This window comes from Scyliorhinus torazame, chromosome 3 (genome assembly GCF_047496885.1).
Source record: "Scyliorhinus torazame isolate Kashiwa2021f chromosome 3, sScyTor2.1, whole genome shotgun sequence".
Taxonomy (NCBI): Eukaryota; Metazoa; Chordata; class Chondrichthyes; order Carcharhiniformes; family Scyliorhinidae; genus Scyliorhinus; species Scyliorhinus torazame.
Genome location: NC_092709.1, coordinates 72,842,967 through 72,859,917, shown reverse-complemented (window position 1 = coordinate 72,859,917; position 16,951 = coordinate 72,842,967). Strand labels below are relative to the sequence as shown.

The window sequence follows — 16,951 nt, the reverse complement described above, 5'->3', positions numbered from 1 at the left end:
TGGTGTGGTACCAGTCGGGGGCCGCACTAAGCGTTCCCCCCTGCGATTCTCCGACCCGGATGGGCCGAGCGGCCGTAAAAAAAAAAAGAGTCCCGCCGGCGCCGTTTTAACCTGCTCGGAGCTGGCTATCCCTCGGCATTAAAGGGTCGGGTGATGGCATGTTGGGGGGGGGGGGGAGGGGTCCGACCCCGGGGGGGCCTCCGATGTGGTCTGGCCCGCGATCGGGACCCACCGATTGGCGGGCCGGCCTCTCTGTGTCCCGGCCTCCTTTATTCCGCACCGGCCCCTGTACTCCTGTGCCATGTTGGGTCGGGGCCGACGCGGACAAGGGAGACCCCGCGCATGCGCAGAAATCGCGCCGGTGGGACTGCGCATGCGCGGGTTTGCGCCGGACCCACTTCGCATGCGCGCATCCCCCGGCGCCCATTGCACGGCTGGGATCAACAGCTGCAGCGGCGTGAACTGCTCCAGCGCCCTACTGGCCCCCTGTAGGGTCCAGAATTGCTGATCCTGCGACGGCGTTTCCGACGGCGTCAACACTTAGCCTCAGGATCAGAGAATCCCGCCCCAGGTTTTCCAAAGTACATTTTTAAATAAAGCTTCTACTCCACTTTCAACAGTGCATCCAGTCCAGGGTTTTACTCTTTAGGATTTCTTTGTTTTGACGACTGTGTAAACTACTTACTCTCAATTTCCAGACTGTATTAAAATGGTATTCAGGCATTTGTTTTAACTTTTAAGGCTGCTGGCCCGCTTTAAATCTTGTTACTGCAATTATCTCTTTAACTCAGAACACTTTGTTTATTCTTCCTGAATTCCTCTGAACAATACCTTGGTCTCTGTTCACTTAGCTCCAGATTTCTTGGGCACATTTCTCTAGTTTCCTTAACTAGCTGGACATTAGATTTCTGGCATCTGTTTTATTAACTAATACTCCATAGTATGTTTTTTCTTCTCACAACGCTAAGAGAGATGTTCCCTCTTTCATCTTTTCAAATCAATTGCTTCTTGCAGAGTTGCGAGTGCTGCCTTCTATCTCCAACTGCAATCAAATTAGCTAACTAAAACTTAACTTCTCTACCTTTCAATGCCCCAATTGTGAAGTAACACCCACATGCTTATTTATTCTTCATGGTGTAGCTCTCTCCAAGCACAATCGAAATACAGTTGGAACTCAACCAAGATACAAACACCTCTGTCCAGCAGGAATCTAATGATGGGGTTTACCCTTCCAGCCACAGAAATATTAAATCAAACCCACTTATAACTATATCTTATTTCTAATGTTTACCAATAAAAATTAGAAGTCTATCATAACTACCTTTGTTTTCCTAACACGAGATGGATTGCTCCTTTGGAGGGCGAATGGCTCAATTGCCTCTTTCCAAGCTGTAATCATTCTGTGATTCTATAAACATTAAGAGATTGGTGGCCTGTCTACTGGCCTACTTTAAATGCCCTTTAAAACAGTTTACCGACCTGGTAGCAGAAAGGGTATGCAACCACAATGCTCTTTTATATGCTTTGATTTGCATTCTTGTAAACAGCCATAAGTTGTATAAGTGTCATGATATTCCAGCTGTATGTTAGGGTTACATTCTCCCCATGGGTACTCCTGGTTTATAGTCTGCAAAAAACACAAAGACTGAAAGTTTTTTCCAATCATCAAGGTGAACATATTCAGTTGCAGCTCCAATATCACAGTGCACAATGGAAAAAACTATTGTGAAAATATGTATTTGATACTTTATATTTTTTTTTATTGATTCAGAGGATGTGCAGTCACAGGCTGGCTGGACTAACATTTATTGCCCGTCCCAAAATGCCCTCGAACTGAGAGATTTGCTGGGCCATTTCAAGAGTCAACCACATTGCTGGGGTCTGGAGTCACAGGTGGGCTAGGTAAAGACGGCTAAAGGACATGAGTGAACCAGATGGGTTTTTACAACAATCAACAACGGTTTCATGGTCATGATTAGACTTTTAATTCAATTTTTAAAAATGAAATTTAAAATTCAGCACCTGCCATGGTGTGATTTAAAGCCAGGTCCCAGAGTATTACCCTGGGTTACTAGTCCAGTGACAATACCACTATGCAATCGCCTCCCCTATATTTGTTATCATATCACAAATAGATTTAAATAATTAAATCCTTCAAATTAAGCAATTGAAAATATTTACACCAATTAAACCAAGAAGAAAAGAAACCAGACTTCAGCAGCAGTGGTTTTCACAGGGGTCCTCAGGCAGAAAGAGGCACCAGATCTTCAGGCAGCACAAAGGAAGAGAAGGAGGACCAGAGATACTCTGAGTTCCATAGATACAGAAATATCTTACCCACCTGGAGATGATGGGGTGCCAGTGCAGGAGACCTATCTCTCCTCTGCCCTTCTCCATGATGATTTGACCCCAAGATCGATATGCCTTACCTGAAGGACTTCAGGCCACCATGGTGCTCAGGTTCTTTGTCTCTGGACTCTTCCAGAGCTCTGCTGCAGACCGCTGCAGGATCGCCCAATCAGCTGCTCACCAGACATCGTGAACTTTACATATGTCGCCATCAGAGCACTGGCAGAGAACTTGGATAGATTTGTGAACAGAAAGGGCTTCCATTCACTAAATGTGCAGCTGGTGTGTGACCATCACGAGATCTTCCTGTATGTCAGTGCTTGTATCCCTGGGAGCTGCAACAACTTAGTCAGAGTGAGCATGTCAAGGCTCTTGTGATTAGATTCTGAGAGAAAAGGGCCACCTATAAAGTGTGGCGTGGCTTCTAACATTACTTATTTCACAGTGATCATGTGATGACGTCAGCCGCGCATCATGATGTCATTGTGCACCCCCGTGATATTTGTTAGATGGGCGAAGGTGCAGATCAGGTGCGTCCCCGCCGGCAATAAGAGATGTAATTAAAGGGATTAAACCCCAAATTTCATGTTGCACCCGTGATTTTAAGCTTGTTGTAGGAGCAACACAGGCAGGTGGGAGGAACTGAATTTAACCTTTTCATTTAAGTGCAAGATAAAAGACCCTTCTACAAACACTGACTTATGAGTTAGCCATTTGTAGGGGTGAGATGGTGTTCTGCAGTGTTAATAGCATTTTTTATGTGTTGGGTACATCAGAATGTGGAGCTCAAATGACATTTCTGGTAGTTGGTACCAGAGCTTTGGTTACCTCTGTCACCCTTTGTTCACGGGAGAGCCTCATTAGCCAAGCTGCTGACGGGTACTGTATACTCGGCAAGGAGCACCTCCTCCTCTCTGGAGGAGAGGGAATAAAAGAGGCCGGGTGGTCGCAGGCATCCCCCTCGGGTAGAGGATCAAGCAGAGTATGTTAAGAGCCAGCAGAGGGGGCAAGGAGACCGCACCTGAAAAATAAATGCCAGTACTCACCTGGCCAAGGTGCAATGCCTGCGGTCCAACTACCTTGACATGACAGAGGTCCATTGCTGCAGGAGGCTTCGGCTTTCAAGGGAAGCCATGACAAGAATCTGCCAGATGATTGGGCCTGAGATAGCCTCCAGTTATGTGGAATTGCCTGTGGCTCTGAAGGTCACAGTGGCACTAAACGTTTATGCCTCCTGATCCTTCCAGGGGACTGTGGGTGATCTCTCGGGAGTCTCTCAGTCAGCTGCACATTGCTGTGTGAAGCCGGTTGCTGCCCACTGTTCAGGCATGTGAGCAGATTCATTCATTTCGGGACAGGGCAGGTCAGCCAGGCTGAGCGGGCGAGATGTTTTGCAGCCATTGCGGGGTTCCCGCACATCCAGGGTGACATTGACAGTACCCATGTGACCATCATGGTGCCAGCTGGCCAGCCGGGAGCCTTTGTGAACAGGGAGGGGTTTCGCTCGATGAACGTTCAGATTATGTATGACCACAGGACCCAGATTCTGCAGGTGTGTGCAGGGTATCCGAGCAGCTCGCATGATGCATACATGCTTCACTGTTCCAGCTTGTCTAGACAAGCGGTTGATTGGCGACACGGGTTACCTGCTGAAAAGGTGACTGATGACGACTTTTGAGTGGTCAAGGAGTGACGCTGAGGAAAGATACAACCACTGCCATGTATCCACGAGGGCAGTGGTGGAGAGGACCATTGGGCTGCTGATCATAGGGTTCAGATGCCTCGACCAATGTGGGAGTGCTTTGCAGTATCTGCTCGAGCAAGGGTCGCTTATGTGGCAGTCCGCTGCGCTCTTCGCTCTCACAAAATAAAATTTGACACCCTGGATATCTCTGAACAGGCAATTATTAGTCTGGGAGTCTGAGAGCTAACGTTCGAGTCCGATGACTCTTTGTCAAAGCTAACAGACAGAGAAAGTGGGAAATATTTAAACTGTGGAGTGAGAATGAAAGATGAGCCATAGCCACAGATACCCAGGGAAACCGGGTGCTAATGACCACAGAAACCAACACAGTTGCCATTTGACACACTGCTCACCTTTGTTCTGCCATTCGCACATTTTAATCTCTATATGTACCACTACCAGCATAATTTTTACTTCTTATTGTGCCCACCCCAGTCCAAAGTCAGCATCTCCACATCATGGCATCTAAATAAATTCTATGATGATTCTATGAGAGCAACCTTTTTAGTCTTAATCACCCCCATTTACATCCCTTTTGTCTTCTGTCCTCAACATCTTTATCCATCTCCACCTATTCTTGGCCCCCTATCCAGTCCTACCGCTTCACGCCCCCCCCGTTACAGTATAAATCTGACCCCATTTCCAGTTCTCTCTAGCTTTGACAAAGAGTCATCCAGACTCGAAACGTTAGCTGCCTTTTCTCTCCACAGATCCTGTCAGACCTGCTGAGGTCGATGATGGAGACTTGCTGTGGTCTGGGCCCGGAGATGTGTTGGGGAGTCCACGAATGTTGCTTTTATTGTGAAAAAAACTTCTCATTCAACAGCACCTCACCTGAGGAATCTCTTGAGACGGTGATGCAGAGCACGATCCTGGAAATGACTAAGGACTGTGGCCGGGTTTCTCCGCCGGTGAGATTCTCCGTTATGTCGCGCCTGGGGGTTTCCCGACAGCGTGGGGCCGCCCCACAGTGGGAACCCCCATTGACCAGCCGGCGTAATGGAGAATCCCGCCGGCCGGTTGGGGCAGAAATGTGGCACGGCGGGGTGGAGAATCCTGCCCTGTATCTTTACAGGGATGGCAGCGAAGTCAACATCCTTCTGAACACAATTGACACATTTAGAGGGTTTATAAACCACAGTCTTCATGGGTTTCGGTGGGAAATTGATTGGATCTCTGCATAGAGTAGTCAACAGTTATTGTAAATAATGCAAATAGAATGCAGATCTTTGCATAAAACACCTTGGTCTGATGTATAAATTATTTGTTTTCTTTGTGACTTGTATGTTCGATACACCACAGTGATCTAACTGATGTGGTGTCCTCCACACTCGAACACTCCGACTCATTCCCATTGTTGCCTCAGAGGAGATGAAGGCAGGTTGCCCATGTGTTCAAGCTGTGAAGATCTTGGTGGTTGGCCTCGCCTTGCAGGGATCAGTTGTGACCCTTCCTGTGACTGCACTAGTTGCACCCTTGCAGGGGCAGCCATCGATGATGGGTCCTAGATCAGAGATGCGTCCCCTGACACAGGGCCTTGAAGAAGCCAAGGATAGTGACATTCATTCGCTCATAGTGCAGGGAATCCAGATCTTCCTCTGTATTTATATCAGCCCTTGGTGTGGCTTCCTGCTGGCATGAAGGGGTTTGCTGCTGGGATGCATCAGGCATGCTCTCAAGCCATTGCTGAACACTTGTGAGATTGTCCTGTTCAGGGCTCTTAACTCTGCTGACTCCAACTACTGAACTGCATGTGGCTCTCCATGAGGTTTGCCACATTCTCACTCATGGGTAGTGCTCGTGCTTGAGAGTCCAAGACATGGTCGAACTCAGCACCACCATGAACTAGTCCTTTCACAGGGCTTGAGTTCTCAAGGAACCCTGTCAATTGCTGCTGCAGGATCAAATACTGAGCCTTAAAATAAGACTCTTGAGGCTCTGTCTCAATGCCCCGAGATGCAGCACTCCTCCTACCAAAGGAACGCTGCACAAGTGCCCCTAATCCTGCTACCTCCTCCTACATAATAGTTCTATGCTTCTCACCCTGTGCTCTCAATTCTAATTCCGTGCATGTATCACCCATGCGCAAGTCTCTGGGCTGGTGACTGGTAAGTTCATCCGGTATGATGGTACTCCCTTGCACATAGTATTGGAAGCGATGTTCTTATCCTGGAGCTGGGACCACACCACTCGGGTCTGTGAAATGATCAAAAGAGACTTCTGAGATGAATCCATGGAGAGCCTTTTAAATCCTCAATGACTGTTTTCCACATTGTTTGGCCTGCTGCCAGTCTGAATTTCTCTGGCATCATTCAGTGACATGCTTCCATTCTCCAAACCCTCATCGACACTCCAAAAAGTGCTATTGCCCAGGATACTCACCAAGGCAACCATCACCATAGCCCTGTGCACCTGGAAAGGGTCATTTTCCATCATCCACCATCCACATATTTGCTTGATGGCATCTTGGCTATCACAGGTCAAATGTCTCACAACATTGGGGTCCTAAACCCTGGTTTGGATAATCTCTGAGGCATTTAAAACATTTATTTGTGGGCTATGGATGCCGCTGGCAGGGAATGTCTCTTTTTGGACAAGAGGGAAAGTATAATGAAGTGGCTCTGTGCTGCATGGAGATGGGAGTCCACTTGGTTGTGGGGTGTTGGTTACAGATTGGTATGTCTTAAATAAGTCTCTGTGGTCTCCCATAGGTTAACTACAAGTCTTTAGTAACTGATAGAACTATTTACACATGTACAGTAAAGGGTATAAGCTAAGAGCTACCTCCATGCTTAGATAAACACATGTCTCTGCTCAACACTACACTGGCCCTGAGATCTTGGCCATTTGCCTTTTTACAGTACTGTGTGGGCAGCACTGTACTCGGTCCCACATTAACCCTATAAGAGTCACACCTTATACTACGCTCTTCACCTAGTCTGTAACAGCATTCCTCTTTAGCATCCTTAAACATTAATAATAGTTGCTGTATCAGTGACTTGGGCACATACTCCACCAAGGTTGAGGTGTAATATGTGACCTATGTTCACTATGTACTTGGCCCGTTGCATACAGTGAGCCAAAGGGGCAGACCCATTAAAGAAGTCCCGCTCACCTTGCTGAACCGCAGGTCACTAAAGTGTTTATGGCATTTGATCCAACTTCAGCATTGTCTGCCCACAGCTCACCACCTCGGAAATCTGCTGCCATACCCTCTTTGTGGTGGTGGGGGGGAAGGTTATGGCCTGCTGGGAAGAGGACATCCCCCTGGTATACACCTCATTTACCATGGGGTCCAGATTATGATCCGAGAACCTTAGCACAGAGGTGTCCCTGGTCTCCTGGCCACAAGCACGGTCTGTGCATGCACGTGTGCTTGCGTGTGTATATGGGAGTGTGTGTGTTGTCCATATGTGTGTGCATACATGACTGTGCATTCATGTGTTTGAATGTGTACACTAATCAATTATTCTTATGATTAATACCAACATATGCAACAAAACTAGAACCTTGTTTATTCAATTTTGGTCATTCATCAAATAAAATGCAAAGCATTTTGAGTTGATATTTTTAGTCTGTATGGGAATTTCTTTTACTTACCTTCAATTGCCGTATTGCAGCGCGAGCATGCATTCCTACACCTGTGGACAAGCCCATTGTCTCAACTTGTGGTGGTTCCTTAGGTGAGTGGATAACAAAGGAAATTCCAGCATCAACAAAGCCAAGAGCAGGATTATCTGTCATTTCCAGCTACAAATGGATAAAAAAATATAAACAGCATTTGGTTACCAATAATAGCAAACAATGTAACTTTGCAAAAATAACTTTTCCGAATATTTCCTAATGAAAATGAAATTTAAAAACAAACCACTGTGAACCCCAGTGTTTGAGAAAGAGGGAGAGTGAGAAAACAGGAGCGACTGGAGAGAGGAATAATCACAGGTTAAAGATAATCTTTAACCTGTGATTATCCTTCTCTCCAGTCGCTCCGTCTGGACCTGTAAAGACTTAATTACCTGCAAAGATTCGCATTCAAAATAACATCTTGCATCATTGACTGTGTCTATATATATGCTTGTCGATCCCACCTCTTCACTCACCTGATGAAGGAGCTGCGCTCCGACAGTTAGTGATTGAAAACAAACCTGTTGGACTTTAACCTGGTGTTATAAGACCTCTTACTGTACCTAAGGATGTACTTGCCATAGAGAGAGTTCAACAAAAGTTCACTAGATGAATACCTGGAATGGAGGGAGTGTTCTATGAGGAAAGATTAAATAGACTGGGCCTTTATTCTCTGGAATTTAGAAGGATGAAAGGTGATCTCATTCAAACATGTGCAATTATTAGAGGACTCAACAGAGTTGATGCAGGATCGATGTTTTCACCATCTCCTCCGGCAGCGAGTTCCAGGCACCCACTACCCTCTGTGTAAAAACACATCCCTTGCTTATCTCCTCTAAACTTTGCCCCTCGCACCGTAAACCTATGTCTCCTAGTAATTGATTATTCCACCCTGGAGAAAAGCGTCTGACTATCCACTCTGTCCATTCCCCTCAGGCAGCACGGTAGCATGGTGGTTAGCACAATTGCTTCCCAGCTCCAGGGCCCCAGGTTCGATTCCCGGCTTGGGTCACTGTCTGTGCGGAGTCTGCACGTTCTCCCCGTGTGTGCGTGGGTTTTCTCCGGGTGCTCCGGTTTCCTCCCACAGTCCAAAGATGTGCAGGTTAGGTGGATTGGCCATGCTAAATTGCCCTTAGTGTCCAAAATTGCCCTTCGTGTTGGGTGGGGTTACTGGGTTGTGGGGATAGGGTGGAGGTGTTGACCTTGGGTAGCGTGCTCTTTCAAAAAGCCGGTGCAGACCCGATGGGCCGAATGGCCTCCTTCTGCACTGTAAATTCTACGATTCATAATTTTGTAGACTTCTATCAGATCGCACCCCCCCAGCCTCCATCGTTCCAGTAGATTCATCTTAGAATTGTAGAATTTACAATGCAGAAGGAGGGAAATTTTTCTGGAAGACCGTGTCCCCATGTCACCATTCTCGCTGATGGCGGAAGAGGGTGCAAACACGCCCTCATTCTATCACAATGAACTCGTCTCAATGACTTAAATCGTATCTGACTAATTATATATTTCAAATGTTGAACTTTCCCACAATTATCCAAACCAAACAGCTTATTCTATTGCTTAGTATCAGTAAAGTTAGACCTGTTTAATGTCAAGCATCACGCTTAGTCCTCTTCCAGAAATGTTTGCCCTCTTTTCAGCGATGTCATCATAGTTGAAAGTGTAACAACTGCCATATTCAGTAAAAACATGTTGAAAATCCTAGAAGGCAAATGCAAAGGTTAGCCAAAAGTAAAACTAACAAAAATATAATAGACAGCAAGCACTGTCAGATCACACCAATAGTTGGAGGAAAATTCACTTGTAACGGCTGTCGTAGATGCTGAAAAGGTTTCTTTCAGCTTTGAGACCAATTTATGATTTCAACTTATTTTGTATATTTTCTACATATTGTACTCAATGACAACAAACATCTGTGACTATTGATTCATTGGTTGGATAACAGACTGTTTAACCAGCTAATTGATTATTTAACGTGATAGTGAAAAGATCTTGCACCGTAATGGGATTCTCATAATAAACTGTAATTGCACTGTACATAGGAACATAGGAATTGTTAGACAAAAAGGGCCGAAGTCCATCGTATGCATCATCTACCATCCTGTTTGTATTATGAGGCAACTTATCATTGCAATCAGTATCTTTAAGTTAGTCCACTACAGACATGAGGATAGGAAAACTCCTGAGTGCTGAAAATATTCGGGAACCATAAAAAGCGAACAAACTGAAATTGCTTTCCATGGACATTACCAGACCCGCAGAGTATTTTAATTATGTTTTGTTTTTAGTTCTAAGTCATCTGTTTCTTACAAGCATGTTGCAGGTGTCAATTTAATATTTCAAGTAACTCATATATTGGGTGGAATTTCCCATATTTTTTCGAAGTGTCAGGCATAGGCTGAAAACTGTCATGCAGTTCTTCAGCTGAATAGATCAGTTTGACTGCAGATCTTTAGCCTCTCTGAGTAAATAAAAGTGAGCATTGTGGTATTATCATACATGAAGGTAATGTAAGGGTTAATGAAATGGATCCAGACAGCCATCGGAGGGAGCTAATCCTAGCAGTATATAAGGGATGACGCTGAGCCTTGTAGGACAGAAGGTTGGAGTAGGTGGTAGGAGCAGGAGCTGGTTAGGGGTACTGAAGACAGTGAGAGAGCAAGAGAGTAGTTAACCTGTTCGTGGGTTAGATGTTAGATGAGTATAGTTTATGTGTGTTTAATCAACTGTTTGTTTCTTAGGGATGTGTTGAATCCAATTGTACTGTAAGTTTTCAAGATTTGTTGTTCTCCGATCAACACTACACATCGAAGTCATCTGGTTAGAGCAAGGCAGAGAACAACATTGGCGTGGTTTGTGCCGTCACTCTGGCAGGATGGGGGCTTATAGAGCCGACAAGGACGGCTCCACATATTTCACTTTCTTCAACATAGTCTGCAGAGATCAAGGCGCCATCTTTAAAGAGTGCCCTGACCAGCACACAAACTGAATGGCCCCCAGACAATCCCCCCCACCCCCCCATGTAAATGTTAGGACCTCCCTCACAATCATCATGGGCTATTCCCCCCCTCACCAGAAGCGTGAGGGCTCTCCCCCACCCCAATCCCCACAGCATCAATATTTGGGACCCCCACCACCCCTTTGTAAGCATCGGGTGACCCTCTCTCACCCACCTCTCTAGCAGGCATCAGGGCCACCACGCCACCTGTCCCCAACGACTGCAGCCCAGGGTACTTTCTATCCTCACGTCAGCCCACTCCAAAGTGACAAAGTTAATTGATGAGGGAAGGGCTATAGATGTCATATACATGGACTTCAGTAAGGCATTTGATAAAGTTTCCCATAAGACCATAAGACCATAAGACATAGGAGCGGAAGTAAGGCCATTCGGCCCATCGAGTCCACTCCGCCATTCAATCATGGCTGATTTCAACTCCATTTACCCGCTCTCTCTCCATAGCCCTTAATTCCTCGAGAAATCAAGAATTTATCAACTTCTGTCTTAAAGACACTCAACGTCCCGGCCTCCACCGCCCTTTGTGGCAATGAATTCCACAGACCCACCTGAAGACCCATCTGGCTGAAGAAATTTCTCCTCATCTCTGTTCTAAAGTGACTCCCTTTTATTCTAAGGCTGTGCCCCCGGGTCCTAGTCTCCCCTGCTAATGGAAACAACTTCCCTACATCCACCCTATCTAAGCCATTCATTATCTTGTAAGTTTCTATTAGATCTCCCCTCAACCTCCTAAACTCCAATGAATATAATCCCAGGATCCTCAGACGTTCATCGTATGTTAGGCCTAACATTCCTGGGATCATCCGTGTGAATCTCCGCTGGACCCGCTCCAGTGCCAGTATGTCCTTCCTGAGGTGTGGGGCCCAAAATTGCTCACAGTATTCTAAATGGGGCCTAACTAATGCTTTATAAAGCTTCAGAAGTACATCCCTGCTTTTATATTCCAAGCCTCTTGAGATAAATGACAACATTGCATTTGCTTTCTTAATTACGGACTCAACCTGCAAGTTTACCTTTAAAGAATCCTGGACTAGGACGCCCAAGTCCCTTTGCACTTCAGCATTATGAATTTTGTCACCGTTTAGAAAATAGTCCATGCCTCTATTCTTTTTTCCAAAGTGCAAGACCTCGCACTTGCCCACGTTGAATTTCATCAGCCATTTCTTGGACCACTCTCCTAAACTGTCTAAATCTTTCTGCAGCCTCCCCACCTCCTCCATACTACCTGCCCCTCCACCTATCTTTGTATCATCGGCAAACTTAGCCAGAATGCCCCCAGTCCCGTCATCGAGATCGTTAATATATAAAGAGAACAGCTGTGGCCCCAACACTGAATCCTGCGGGACACCACTCGTCACCGGTTGCCATTCCGAAAAAGAACCTTTTATCCCAACTCTCTGCCTTCTGCCTGACAGCCAATCGTCAATCCATGTTAGTACCTTGCCTCGAATACCATGGGCCCTTATTTTACTCAGCAGTCTCCCGTGAGGCACCTTATCAAAGGCCTTTTGGAAGTCAAGATAGATAACATCCATTGGCTCTCCTTGGTCCATGGCAGGTGGATGGAAAAAATTAAGTCGTATGGGGTTCAGGGTGTACTAGCTAGATGGATAAAGAACTGGCTGGGCAACAGGAGACAGAGAGTAGTGGTGGAAGGGAGTGTCTCAAAATGGAGAAAGGTGACTAGTGGTGTTCCACAGGGATCCGTGCTCGGACCACTGTTGTTTGTGATACACATAAATGATCTGGACGAAGGTATAGGTGGTCTGATTAGCAAGTTTGTAGATACTAAGATTGGTGGAGTTGCAGATAGCGAGGAGGACTGTCAGAGAATACAGCAAAATATAGATAGATTGGAGAGTTGGGCAGAGAAATGGCAGATGGAGTTCAATCCAGGCAAATGCGAGGTGATGCATTTTGGAAGATCTAATTCAAGAACGGACTATACGGTCAATGGAAGAGTCCTGGGGAAAAATAATGTACAGAGAGATCTGGGAGTTCAGGTCCGTTGTACCCAGAAGGTGGCAACGCATGCCGATAGAGTGGTCAAGAAGGCATACAGCACGCTTGTCTTCATCGGACGGGGTATTGAGTACAAGAGTCGGCAGGTCATGTTACAGTTGTATAGGACTTTGGTTAGGCCACATTTGGAATACTGCATGCAGTTCTGGTCGCCACATTACCAGAAGGATGTGGATGCTTTAGAGAGGGTGCAGAGGAGGTTCACCAGGATGTTGCCTGGTATGGAGAGTGCTAGCTATGAAGAAAGGTTGAGTAGATTAGGATTGTTTTCGTTGGAAAGACGGAGGTTGAGGGGGGACCTCATTGAGGTCTACAAAATTATGAGAGGTATGGACAGGGTGGATAGCAACAAGCTTTTTCCAAGAGCAGGGGTGTCAATTACAAGGGGTCATGATTTCAAGGTGAGAGGGGGAAAGTTTAAGGGAGATGTGCGTGGAAAGTTTTTTACGCAGTGGGTGGTGGGTGCCTGGAACACTTTGCCAGCGGAGGTGGTAGAGGCGGGCACGATAGCATCATTTAAGATGCATCTAGACAGATATATGAACGGGCAGGGAACAGAGGGAAGTAGATCCTTGGAAAATAGAAGACAGGTTTAGAGAAAGGACCTGGGTCGGCGCAGGCTGGGAGGGCTGAAGGGCTTGTTCCTGTGCTGTAATTTTCTTTGTTCTTTGTTCTTAACACACGTAAGAGGAGCCCCTCCAATTGTACTGGCCAGAGGACCCAACCACAATACTGCCCCTGACACAGGTCGACACTCAAGGGGCAATGCCAGTACACTTCCCGGCATGTGTCTTTCCCCCGGGGACTATACCTAACTTTGTGCACCAGAGAGATCCCCTTGACTGAATCTCAATTTTGAAATTCTGTTGTAACGTCGGCGAGGTGTGAATATTCAGTGAGAGCAGATCATGTGGTGGGGGCGCTGACTACTCATATTAAAATGCATGTAAAACCATTAAAACTAGGTTCTCGCCATTTGTGGCTGTGAACCTCGTGATGTCATCAGCGAGAGGTGCGGAAAATTGAGATTCTCTCTGGCAAAATCTGCCATTTCTGATGCCTGTTCGGCAGTTTTAACCCAGTTTTAACTCTTACATGAGTTCTCTCTACTGCAGTAAGTGAATCTTTAAATTCCTCCAGAATAACTGTTTCACGAAGAGCGTCATACGTTCGATCTATTTTTAATGCTCTCATCCATCTATCAGAATTATTTTGTTTGATTCTTCCAAGTTCTACTAACATTTGACCTGATTCTTTCCTTAGATTTATAAACTTCTGTCTGTAGACTTCTGGCATTGGTTCATGTGCACTTAATATGGTTTTTCTTAACTCATCATAATCCCTAGATACCTCCTCTGAGAGTGACGCAAACACTTCACTAGCACTTCACCGGGGCCCCGCAAGGCTGCGTACTTAGCCCCCTACTCTACTCCCTGTACACACACGACTGCGTGGCAAAACTTGGTTCCAACTCCATCTACAAGTTTGCTGCCGATACGACCATAGTGGGCCGGATCTCGAATAACGACGAGTCCGAATACAGGAGGGAGATAGAGAATCTAGTGGAGTGGTGTAGCGACAACAATCTCTCCCTCAATGCCAGCAAAACTAAAGAGCTGGTAATTGACTTCAGGAAGCAAAGTACTGTACACACCCCTGTCGGCATCAATGGGGCCGAGGTGGAGATGGTTAGCAGTTTCAAATTCCTAGGGGTGCACATCTCCAAAAATCTGTCCTGGTCCACCCACGTCGACGCTACCACCAAGAAAGCACAACAGCGCCTATACTTCCTCAGGAAACTAAGGAAATTCAGCATGTCCACATTAACCCTTACCAACTTTTACAGATGCACCATAGAAAGCATCCTATCGGGCTGTATCACAGCCTGGTATGGCAACAGCTCGACCCAGGACCGCAAGAAACTTCAGAGAGTCGTGAACACCGCCCAGTCCATCACACGAACCTGCCTCCCATCCATTGACTCCATCTACACCTCCCACTGCCTGGGGAAAGCGGGCAGCATAATCAAAGATCCCTCCCACCCGGCTTACTCACTCTTCCAACTTCTTCCATCGGGCAGGAGATACAGAAGTCTGAGAACACGCACGAACAGACTCAAAAACAGTTTCTTCCCCACTGTCACCAGACTCCTAAATAACCCTCTTATGGACTGACCTCATTAACACTACACCCTGTCTGCTTCATCCGATGCCAGTGCTTATGTAGTTACATTGTATATGTTGTGTTGCCCTATTATGTATTTTCTTTTATTCCCTTTTCTTCTCATGTACTTAATGATCTGTTGAGCTGCTCGCAGAAAAATATTTTTCACTGTACCTCGGTACACGTGACAATAAACAAATTCAATCCAATCCAATCCAAACAATACCCACTTGGTATTTGACCAATTCAATTGTATAGCTACTTTCTCAAATGAGATTTTAATAAAGGCTTCCACATCTTCCTCATCAAACCTTGGCAGTGCTTAAATATATTTAAACACATCTCCACTAGGCTTTTGACTAGGAGATGTTACTCTTTCCTCGAGGTTTTCCTTAACTTCTTTATTTAACTGCAACCTATAAGTTAATAATCTCTTTACAGTTCCATTTTCCGAAGTCCAAATTCTCTCTCATTTTCTTTTTCTTCCACCATTGCCACACTCACTGTATCTTTTCCTATTAATTGCAATTCAAGTTGTCTCATTTCGTTATCATGTTGCAACTGTTTCATTTGTAACTGCATTTTAGTTAATTCCAATGATTCAGACTGTGGGCATGATTTAATGGCCTCGTCGAGCCCAACTTGGTGTCAGGATGAGGCCTTGAATCACATGAGAGACCACTCGTGAAAAATGCGATGCTCGAAATGCCTCGCGATATTTAACAGAGTCTCATGAGATGTCATGATCTGGATATTGCCCTCAGTGGGCGTAATTTAGATTAGCTTATTTAAATGAGCCAACCAATAGGCTCATTTAAATATGCATTCACAGGATTCTCCTGGTGCCCAGGGGCTAGCAACTGTGCCTGGGAGACCTCGCCAAGGCACCTATTAGTATTGGTTTCCATAAACGTGGATCAGTCTTAATGGAACCTGGGGGAGGTCTCCCAGGCTATCAGCGATCCCTGGGTGATCGGGGATAAGGCAGGGGTGGTACCCTAGCACTCCCTCTGGCACCATGCACTTTGGCGCTGCCAGCCTAGCACCCTGGCAGCACCATCCGGTGTTGCCTTTTCTTTTATTCTGTCTTTTCTGTGGCTCTGTTCCAATTATGGCAATCAGTGAGTTTGCCTTTCTTTCTATGTTATCTATGTCTTAATGCTTAGAGTCGCCAGGTATCGAATGATACCACCACAAGTTTCAACCGGCTATCGATCAAAGAGCCAAACACCAGTTAGTTAGTTCAAGGTCAAGGGTACTTTATTTACACACAATTCGTCATGCAACATAAACACTACTAGTTAACTACTGCTCAGCTAGGCTCATCCGTCTCGTAGCGAGCGTTGAACTTGGACCGCTTCTGGTGTTGCTGCAATTGGCGATGGCCGTGACCGGGGTACCAAAGCCAAGAGGGCGCCAAGAGAGAGCGAACATATGGCGAACTCTTCTTCTTATACTCGGTGTTTTTTCAAGCTCTGTTGGGCGGTCCTTCGATTTGGGCCTTACTAATTGGGTGATCCCTGATCACTCCGTTCGATTCCTTAGCCAATACGTGGGCGGGGATCTGGATGGCTGGGCGTGTCCAATAAGTGGGCGGGGATCTGGATAGCTGGGCGTGTCCAATAAGTGGGCAGGGATCTGATGGCTGGGTGCGTCCAATAAGTGGGCGGGGATCTGGATGGCTGGGTGTGTCCCAAGCGGTCACTGACCCCGCTGTTTGCGTTTCCCTTGAACAGGGAGTGGCACCGAAATGTCTGGGACTGTCTCGGTTGCTTGAGTACCAGTCCTTTGTTTTGGGGAAGGTGGGCCATCAAATGCTAATCGGCCCCATTAAAACGCTAATTGGACGGAGTTTCGATACCGTCTGGATTTCTTGCTTACGAATCGGCATTTCAGGCTCTGAGCCTGCCTGAGTCTTGGCTTGTCCATTTTACCCGCCAGGATTTGCGGGTTTCTCTGTACCTAGCTGGAAGTGGCCATCCCAGATGGCTACAGCGGCCACCCTGGCAGTGCCAGGGTGGCGGTGT

At 46.3% G+C, this 16,951-nt stretch overlaps 1 protein-coding gene across 1 annotated transcript in view; it reads right to left on the bottom strand.

Moving 5' to 3' along the window:
- LOC140409383 (acid-sensing ion channel 5-like) overlaps positions 1 to 16,951 on the bottom strand; it is an 88,238-nt gene that overhangs the window by 28,659 nt on the left and 42,628 nt on the right. The window contains exons 6-8 of the mRNA XM_072497831.1: positions 9,305 to 9,424; positions 7,694 to 7,843; positions 1,480 to 1,627 (exon numbers count right to left, since the gene is read on the bottom strand). Of these exons, the coding sequence (XP_072353932.1) occupies positions 1,480 to 1,627; positions 7,694 to 7,843; positions 9,305 to 9,424 (418 nt within the window). The remainder of the gene's footprint in view (positions 1 to 1,479; positions 1,628 to 7,693; positions 7,844 to 9,304; positions 9,425 to 16,951) is intronic.